The sequence below is a fragment of the Takifugu flavidus genome, unplaced genomic scaffold, assembly GCF_003711565.1.
Source record: "Takifugu flavidus isolate HTHZ2018 unplaced genomic scaffold, ASM371156v2 ctg553, whole genome shotgun sequence".
Lineage (NCBI taxonomy): Eukaryota > Metazoa > Chordata > Actinopteri > Tetraodontiformes > Tetraodontidae > Takifugu > Takifugu flavidus.
This window is the reverse complement of record NW_026622167.1, coordinates 7581-17936: the sequence shown is the minus strand read 5'-3', so window position 1 is coordinate 17936 and position 10356 is coordinate 7581. Positions and strand designations below refer to the sequence as shown.

Sequence of the window (10356 nt, the reverse complement as noted above, 5' to 3'; positions counted from 1 at the left end):
TTTTGAGTGCTGCCTATTCCTTTGTAGTGTAGGGAAAAAACCTTCATGCTCATGTGATGAATCAAAGGAAAATTTACTTTAAAAGCGGTTTAATCAAAGAACAGATGCCAATACATTTATGTTCAATATGCTCTGACGTCTCATCTGATGAAGATGCTGGAGAGACTCATCCTCGATCACCTGCGCCCACTGGTGAGCTCCTTCATGGACCCGCTGCAGTTCGCCTACCAGCCGAGCATCGGGGTGGACGATGCCGTCATCTACCTCCTCCACACCGCCCTCACTCACCTGGAGAAGGCTGGAAGCACTGTGAGGATCATGTTTTTTGATTTCTCCAGTGCATTCAACACCATCCAGCCCAGGCTGCTGGGGGACAAACTGGAGGTAGCTGGGGTGGATCACCACCTCACAACATGGATTCTGGACTACCTCACACAAAGACCACAGTTTGTGAGGGTGAAGGGCTCCGAGTCAGATCGGCTTCTCTGCAGCACTGGAGTCCCGCAGGGAACAGTTCTGGCTCCTTTCCTGTTCACCCTCTACACCGCGGACTTCTCATACAGCACATCTTCATGTCACCTCCAGAAGTTCTCTGACGACTCTGCTGCTGTGTCGGCCTCATCACTGATGGGGACGATACGGAGTACAGGGAACTTATTCAGGGCTTTGTGGACTGGAGCCTGCGGAACAACCTCCAGATCAACGCTGGCAAAACCAAGGAGCTGGTGGTGGATTTCCACAGGCGTAACAACCCCCCCCCGCCTGCACCAGTGAACATCCTGGGAACGGATGTTGACGTGGTGGAGTCGTACAAGTACCTGGGTGTTCACCTAAACAATAACCTGGACTGGACACATAACACAGACGCCTTGTCAAGAAGGGCAATAGCAGACTGTTCCTGCTCAGGAGGCTGAGGTCTTTTGGAGTGCAGGGACCCCTCCTGGGGACTTTCTATGACTCTGTGGTGGGATCAGCCATCTTCTACGGGATAGTCTGCTGGTCCGGTAGCATCACGGACAGGGACAGGAAGAGGATGGACAGACTGGTAAGGAGGGCCAGCTCTGTCCTCGGATGTCCCCTGGACTCGGTGGAGGTGGTGGGAAACGGAAGGATGATGGCTAAGCTGTCATCCATGTTGAACAACACGTCCCACCCCCTACAGGACACCCTGACAGCACTGGGCAGCTCCTTCAGTGAGCGGCTGCTCCACCCTCGCTGTGTGAAGGAGAGGTATTGCAGATCTTTCCTACCGGCTGCTGTCAGACTGCACAATAACATAACACACCCTAACACAATCTGAATATTATATATTCTGATATGTATATTGTATTCACCCTCTGTACTATGTACAGGTACACAGAGGCCGAGTATCCATTTATCTGGATTATTGTAAATATACATCCTCTGTGTATATTCCAAATCCTGTTCTATTTGATTTTATCTATTTTTCTCTGAGTGCTCTTGCTGCTGTTGTTGCACTGTAAATTTCCATTCCCCGTGTGGGACAATAAAGGATCTGAATCTGAATCTGTTACATCTGAAATACATATAAGATGTGTCTTGTGGGAAAAACAAGGATGGAATTTAAGCAAAGAACCTTATAAGGAAAATAAATTGAATTTTCTCTGCACAGCAGCACATAACAATTCCAACAAGTGTTTCAACAGTCTGTCAGAGAGGCTCACAGAATTTTTTTTTCACAAATATCCATATCTGGAAAGACACCAGTTTCTTAAAAAAAAAGGCAATGTTTCCTCATAGAGAAATACATTTTCCAAACCACACCAAGTTTTCATGGCCATGAAAATAAATTTCTGATAATCAATACAACAGAGAATACAACCCCTTTTTTTCCTTTTACAATATGAAAATTCACGGGATGAGAACACTATTAGTCTGATGTCCACTTTTTTTGCAGTACCACTTGCTACCTCTCTACTCTCTTCAATGAGAAATTGATCCCAAAAATCCCAATGGGCATTTTGCAAACATATGTAATCAAATTCATGTGATTATACAATTGAGGTTTCAGTTAATAAGCACTGACAGGACACTTTACCACTCATGGGGGTAGACAGGCTAATTCTATGAAAGCTTTCCACATTTTAAAAACATACAGCTTCTTGTCTATGTGGATGTTTTTGTGCACGAGTCAACAACCTCTTTGAACAAAACCTGTACAAATTCAAACATGGCTTCTCAACTGTGTTGACTATCTATAGTAGCTTGCAAATGTATTCACACTCCTTGAACGTTTCCACCTTTGGTCACAACCACAAACACTGAAATTTAATGTGAAAAACCATACAAAGAATTATTCATTCCCCTTTTCTCTGAATGCAACCAATTGCCTTCAGAAGTTGACCTGATGATTGTTGAATGATGTGTGTAATCTAATTTCAGCACAAATACAGCTGTTCTGTGCAACAAGCAAGGTTGGGAAATAAAAAGCTTTGAATCTCACAGGTTAGGGTTAGCTGAGATCCACAGCTCAAGAATCTGTCCACAGCACAACTACTGGTTGTGCATTGCACAGATCTGGCCTTTAAGAGTGCCAGAAGAAAGCCATTGTAAAAAGAAAACCATAAGAAGTCCTTTTGCAGTTTGCCAGATGCCATGTGAGGAAACATGTGGATGAAGGTTCTCTGATCAACACTGCAGATCACTCTGGACACAACATCTCAGGGGTTTTCTTCTTTCCATATTTTGGGCAATATGTAAAGAATACCTGCTAAACTGCAAAATATATTCCATATTTTAACTGGCCCACTTAAAAGTTATACTTCTCTCAAGAATCTGTGGCAACATCTGAAAGCTACCATTTACGAACGCTCCCCATCTAATCTGACTCAGCCTGAGTGTCTTTTCAGAGAAGAATGGGTAAAATTTATAGTCTGTAGATATTCAAACATGGTAGAGACATACCCCAAAAGACATGCAGCTGTGATTGCAGAAAAAGGTAGATATATAATTTGTACTCTGTATAATTTTTACTTTACGAGTGTGCAGCTTGGTGTTGGTCTTTAAGACAAAATTCCAATAAAGCATATTTCCATTTGTGGTCGTAGAAAGGTTCAAGAGGTACGACAACTTCTGCAATCCACTGTAGTTGAACAACTCCCAGCTGAGATGTAAAACACCTCCCATCTTATAAAGTCTATTTCGACTTGTGGACTCGCATTGAGATCTCAGAGTGGATTTTAGCGTGTACGCATTTCCACATGTTTGACAAACATGTGGCTTCTCGGCATTATGGGTTCTTATGTGGGCGGTCAAGTCCTTCTTCAGAATGAAACCTTTCTCACATGTTACACATACATGTGGCTGCAGACCTGTGTGAATTATCATGTGATCGCGCAGACTCTTTTTTCGCAAGAAGCCTTTCTTGCACGTCAAACACACATATGGCTTCTCACCTGTATGAATTAAGATGTGAGAACTCAGGTGACCTTGTTGCGTGAAAGATTTCCCACATGTTTTACACACATATGGCTTTTCACCTGTGTGAATTCTGATGTGAATGTGCAAAGCGGACTTAAATTTAAAATGTTTCCCACAGGTATCACATTTTAAAGACTTTTCACCTCTGTCAGAATGACAGTTTCTTTTTAGTTTGCTAGGTTTCTGAACATCTTTAGCATGCCGCTTACCTGCACGCTGTCGGGGTTGTGTTATATTCTTGTCCTGCTTGGTTGACCGAGAGCCACCACGTCTAGTTTTCCTTTGACCTATGACTTTGTCCTCACGACAGCTGGTGGAAAGCAGCAGCAGTGGGTCACTGTTCGGTTCTGACATCACAGGATTCAAAAGTGGCAACTTGGTCGCAGACTGTTTTGTAGTTTTATCAGGATTTAGGGTCTGAACCTCCCTGTATACTTCAGAACTAGGGGGGAAAAGGGATGCGTCAGTCTCCTGCTTCAATACAACTTCCTCCGCAGTGATCCTGAGATGTTCCTCTTTCATGTGTTGAGGTTTTGTGTCCTCTGGGTCCAGACCAGAGTTCCTCTCAGTGTTCCAGTTCCCCTGGTTGATGAGAACTTCCCCATCTTCCTCCTTGCACATGAAAAATGTTGCCCTTGAAAATCTAGAGTGTCACAGAAAAAAAAGACTGAATTAGATTGAGGCTGAAGCTTGGCTGAGCTGTGAATACTGGGACTATTCAGCTCACCTTGTGTTTGTGGATGGTTTTGTTTGCGAAGAGTTGATCCAGAGTCATTTTGTTGATCTCCCTTATGATTACTGTCCTCATGTGTGCTGTGAGAGAACAGCTGTAGGTTTGGTTCTGATTCCTCAGAATTCATTACCGACATGATGGCTAAAGTCTTTTGTAGAGAATCATCAAGATTCAAGTCCAAAGTAAGATATTCACTGGGGTCATGATCCTGATCAATAGAAAGAAGCATTTCATTGTTTTGAATCACAGGTTGCCCCATCTTGTCATATATGTATATATATATATATATATATATATATATATATATATATATATATATAAAAGTATATATATATATATATTTAAAAGTAGTAAAAAATAGACTACAAAATATTAGTGGTGAAATATGCTCCACTTTCTTGGTGAATTGCCCTGTGTGACCCATTCATAAAGCTTCCTTTAATTCAGCCTTTTTGAGCTGGTTTGTGAGGTCTCTGCAGACATCAGTAACCAGAGTTACGCGTTTCTTAAAACTGGACAGAAGACGAAGCAGATGACTAAAATTAATCCTTTAAATGCTCGATGAGTTTGAGAAAGTCTGCCTCTTTTGGAGCATATATGGCCCTGGTCTGTGCTCCTGTTGGGTTTAGTGTCTTTTTCGAAAAGGTCAAATTGCATGAATAGACTGCCAGCGTTCTGAATTGGAATGTTTGATGAGTATGTAGACTATTGCCAAATCCAACTCACTTGAGATTATAACAGAAAGCACCACTAGATGATACTACACTTATTTTGAAAACATTAAAAACGCGCGGAGAACAGGGCACACGGGCCAAGACCGAGTCTTATATGGTAACCAAAAGAGTTCTAAAGATTATTCGAAAGGTGCATATTCTGTAAGCATTATGCATAAAGACAATACACACGTATTTATGCAGCAATTATACTCGATAGTGTTTGAAAAAGCTTTAGACTTCACCGGTAGGGAGTATCGTCGTGTCTGGTCTCAATTTTTCCAAAAGTCGATGCTGACTATCGATCTTTTCTTCATACTCGCTAATCTTCACACTTTTGGGTTCTTTTTCTGCACACAACCTCTGAAATTTTCTGGTTTTCAACTGTCTTTTTGTTTTCAATTTAATTCCTACACTTAATTGAGACTCATTTTAAACTCACTCTAAAGAAAATAAAACAGCTTTGAATTTAATTAATATAGTTGACGGTTATCGAATTGATTTGACGTTTGTTGTGCTTTAAACATTAATTTGCCTCGTATCTGTGGTAGCTTCTGCCTGAACCAGCTGCACATGCACCACTTTACCACCAACACTGTCACTGACTCTCTGTTTTACTCACAGAGCAGATCTGTTTTTACACTCTTTAAAAGAAAATCCTGAAAACTTACAGCATCAAAATTACATCTTTTTTTTCTTTGTTAAATGGTTCTGTATTTTCTACCAGCCATGCATATAAATCATGGAAAGAGGAAGGAAACAGAACATGTTTTACTTCTTCAAAGTTCGTAGAAAATCGACTCCACTTCAGCGAGATGTCTTGACGGTCTGGCTGCTCTTTTCTCAAGCTCAGAGAGCTGATCAGCTGCCAAGAGCTGATTTTCTCATGCTCAGAGAGCTGACCAGCTGCCAAGAGCTGATTTTCTCATGCTCAGAGAGCTGATCATCTGCCAAGAGCTGATTTTCTCAAGCTCAGAGAGCTGACCAGCCACCTGCCCTGAGCTGACCTGAATGGTCACGTCTGGACCTGCAGCAGCAGAGCAGCAGCCATGGGGTTGGCTGCAGCAGCCTTCCTCCTTCTCCTCATCGCTCCAGGTAAATGTCTTCGCATTGAAATAGTTAAATTGTCTTCAGCAGTTACAGTAAAACAGATGGCTGATTTGGACGATGATGAGATGATTTTGTGATCAGAATTGACACTAAACATAGAGGGAACATATTCAGTACTGGTTTGGGTGGACTTCAAAGGAAGCCCATCTTTACAGCCCAGACTCACCAGCTCCACAGATGTTGGGGAGTTGGGCTGTGTCGTCGCTGCAGGTCAGACCATTAGTGAGCTGGAAAATGCCATAGAACTTCCAGACACGGTTTCCAGTGCGGGTCATCTGGTTCACCGCACTGGTGTTAAAACGTGTCACCGTCTCCACAGCACAAGTTACTGGATAACGAGACAATTATGAAGAAGTGTTTTTATTTCTTTTTATATAAACATCAGCACCAGAGAAGATTTAAATGGGAAATAATGCCATGTATTCCAGGACTCTGACATATTTAGAAATATTTTTTGTTTTATGCCATGACACACATCAGAGTTTGATATTTATGATTTTTTCATCACTTATAAACGTTTGAGCACTTCAACAAATGTTCAATAACTGGTACTCACTTTTGGCCATGAAGGTTCTGTCACTGAGTCCATTCGATTTTCCTTTTGTCGCCTGGATCATTAATTCCTGCAGATGACATTTGTTCACTGGCTGGCTGTCAACCAAACCACAGCTCAAGAGGAGCACCAGCAGAACCCTCATTTTACCCTCCATCCTATATGTGGACAAGTCCCTTTTTCATGACATATATGTTTTCTGTGGAGTCACCAGCGTCCAATCTCAGAGGATGCCTTTTGTTCTTGTCTGATAAAAGTCCCTCCCTCAGTGTTTGACACTGACAGTCGTGCCAAGAAATCATATCTTTGGTTTCTGGAATTCAATAGAGCTGGAGGGGAGAAAAATGATCTGTGTGCATGAATACATCTTTTCTGTTTGACAGGTTACACCCTATTCATACTGGAAAGACGCCCACCCCCACCAAACAAAACCAAAAAAGCTGAAAAGGGAACAGTTGATGTTCCCATGTCATCAGAGGACATTTACAAATCCTGAAGATGAGGTGTCAGTGTTGTCACTGTGTGTGTGTGTGTCTGTCTGTGTGTGTCTGTGTGTGTGTGTTTTCCTTAGAGCATGCAGTTAGCAAATGAAGAAAGAACAAATGAAATTAAATCAAAGAACAGTAGAGCTGCAACAAAGAAGAACATACAACCGTACAGGAGAAGGATGTGCTCATTTATATATCATTTATTTAATAGGTACAGTCAAACTTTATGTAGCACCCTTTTCTTTTACATAAAATGTAATATGTTTATTTAGACTAAAAATAAAGAACAAGCACAAGTTCCTCACATTTTGTGAGTTACACCTGTAATATAGTATATGGGTATAAACAGGTATATAGGGATACAGTAGGAATACATGGCTACATAACATGTTAGGATGGTTTGCTTTACGACCAAACCTTTTGGCTTTGATCTTTGGAAGAGCAAAGATTATAATCCCTATCAACAACCGTCGACTGTCAAATAGCCTCCTTGGTGTAGGTAAAAGACCCGACCCCCCCCCACCAGCTAGCTAGCTAGCTCGCTAGCTCACTCACTCACTCACTCACTCACTGTGTGTCTGCTGCTCTGATGTTGGTGTTGGGTGATGTTTTTAACCACTTTACCTCATCCACAGACACCAAAGGAGAAAGCAGCCGGAACAAAGCTGATAAAAGTCAGCATGATGCTGGTCACCTTCACTGGCCGTTCTGAAAAAGAAAGTTGAAAACCTTTAATGATAAACCAGGAACTGATGAATCAGTCAAATCCTGATCCAAATGATCGCACCCTCATCAATGCTGAGTCCTCCCCAGAAAAACTACCTTCTCACCTCAGATGCCCACATGGTTGGTTTTGACTCCTCTCTTTTATGAACCAGAATTTATGTATAACTGTACCATACCATGGGTAAATATAGGTGCAGCTGATGTTGACTGTTGATCCTTTGACAGCAAAGATGTGACCATTGGTGTACTTCACCCCCCAAACATCCTGAGCCTGTAGAACTGGAAAATATCAGAAACAACAATCAGATACATTCAGACATTCATAAAATAACCAGCTTCAGAAAATAAAGCATTAATATTTAATTTTTAAATGATTTGAGGATGTGAAGTAAACTTTCAGTAGATGACTGCTTTAAAAGTGATCCTGCGTCTGCTGTGTAAAACACAGCAGACGCAGGATCACCTTTATAGCAGTCATCTACTGAAAGCTTTCTTCACATCCTCAAATAAATCATTTAAAGATTTAAATATTAATGCTTTATTTCTGAAGCTGGTTATTGAAAATTATATGAATTATAATTATATTATATGAATGCCTGAATGTATCTGATTGTTGTTTCTGATATTTTCCAGTTCTACAGGCTCAGGATGTTTGGGGGGTGAAGTACACCAATGGTCACATCTTTGCTGTCAAAGGATCAACAGTCAACATCAGCTGCACCTATATTTACCCAGAGTATCATAAAGTTACAGATAAATTCTGGTTCCTAAAAAAGAGGATTCCTAATTTGAGAATCTGATCACATCATCCCAGAGTATTCAGGTCGTGTTGAGAATATCTGTGATGACAAGATCAACAGATGTACTCTGATCATCAGAAACTTGACAGAGAGCGACTCAACTGTTTACATGTTCAGATTAATAACTGATCGACATGATGGGAAGTATTATGGTAAACCTGGAGTCACTCTGAGGGTCTCAGGTAATGTTTTGTTCTGCATCTTTATGACATCAGTATCTGATGGGTGGCGTGCCTCTGTGTCAGTCTACCATGAGTTGTTTTTCTTCCTCAGATCTTCAGGTGATCAGATCAACTCAGAATCTGAGCTGTGGCAGCTGTTCTCTGACACGTCAACAAAACTGTAACTTGTTCAAGACTGAACAAAAGATCCTTGGAAACATTTATTATGCAGCTCCAGAAGACATATTCTTGACGACTGCACCTGTAGGATAGGAGAAATAGGACATTCTGGTGAGTTCACCAAACTGTAACATAATATCATCTCTACACTGATGCAGAAATACTTTCATTGTGTTAAAGTAGAAACCAGCAACAACTCCAACGTCAATCATATGATCCTTTCAGTCACAGCAAAAGTCAGAATTTGGACATCAACTGGCCACAGTTCTTTTCTGTGCCTGTGTCATATTGTGATTTGAATCATTGTTTGACAGTAAGAGCAGTTTTGTGCATTGTGTGTTACAGGTGTGAGTGTCAAGGCAGCGACTTCCACTTCTACTGAAATCTGTGTTGTCAAAGGATCAACAGTCGACATCAGCTGCAAGTGCAGATATTCAAGCTGGGTACCATACGATGATACTTTCTGGGTTATAAAAACTTCTGATGTGGAACTCAGCTCCAACTCACATCATTCATATACGTGCTTTAAAGAGTAATTAAATTATCAGTATGATCAGTCAAAGTACTACTACTACTACAGACATACTATGAGGATCACAAATGTGCATAAGAACGACTCAGCTGTCTACAAGTTCATGATCAGAACAAACACAGGTGGTTGGAGATTAACTGGTGAACCTGGAGTCAGACTGACTGTACCAGGTAACTCTCAGCATGTCAGTGTGTTGACGTCAGCAGTTGTTTCTATAGTAACGGTGTGCTTGTTGATGACAGACCCAGTGCTGCAGGTACGTGTGAGTAGACAAGAGAGCAGCAACAGGAGTGAGCTGACGTGTCAGAGTCAGTGTGGAGCGTCTCTTAATTCTTACATATGGTACAAGAATGATGAGAAAGTTGACGGTGTCACAAGAATTCAACATGTTTCCCTGAGTATAAATTCTCCAGCCAGATATTCCTGCACTGTTATAGGATACGAATCCTTCCGCTCTCCTGCAGTGTGTAAGTAAATAAGACTGATTTGGATTGTTCCTGACTTATCTCCAAACTCTGCTTCTTGTGATTCTCTTACTGTCAGTAACAGATCACCCATAGTTCCCCTCATTGTCAAAGCTTACCTGACTACTTATTGGCACAATGCAGCCAATCAGAAGAGGTCATCTCAACCATAATTTATGTGAAATGAGTCTATGGAGACAGACGTGACCTCCCGCAGACTCCACATTTCATCAGTTCAGTAATGTACATGAGACTAAACATTAAACCTGAAATTAGATCTGTTTATGGTGTAACAAACCTGTGTCATCTATTTTATTACGTGAATGTCAAAGGGAACAATATCAGATATCAGGTGTTTGTATGAGGTCACGTTCTTGTTGGTCCTCTTTGTCTTGTTTATGTAAAAGATACTTTTCTCCCTATTATCCTGATGACTTTTTTTTACCTGTGTCTCC

The 10356-nt window shown here is 41.2% G+C and overlaps 1 protein-coding gene and 1 long non-coding RNA gene across 2 annotated transcripts; one reads left to right on the top strand and one right to left on the bottom strand.

The window, feature by feature from the left end:
- Window positions 1–2560: 2560 nt before the first annotated feature.
- On the bottom strand, window positions 2561–4080 carry LOC130520839 (histone-lysine N-methyltransferase PRDM9-like). The gene has a single exon (XM_057024565.1). It carries the CDS (start codon window positions 4060–4062, stop codon window positions 2905–2907), a length of 1158 nt encoding a protein of 385 aa, XP_056880545.1. The 5' UTR covers window positions 4063–4080; the 3' UTR covers window positions 2561–2904.
- Window positions 4081–4825: 745 nt separating this feature from the next.
- LOC130520840 (uncharacterized) lies at window positions 4826–9931 on the top strand. The gene is made up of 5 exons (XR_008949072.1): window positions 4826–5982; window positions 8398–8746; window positions 8838–9016; window positions 9251–9607; window positions 9680–9931. It is a non-coding gene; the product is annotated as an uncharacterized LOC130520840 (long non-coding RNA).
- Window positions 9932–10356: the final 425 nt, after the last annotated feature.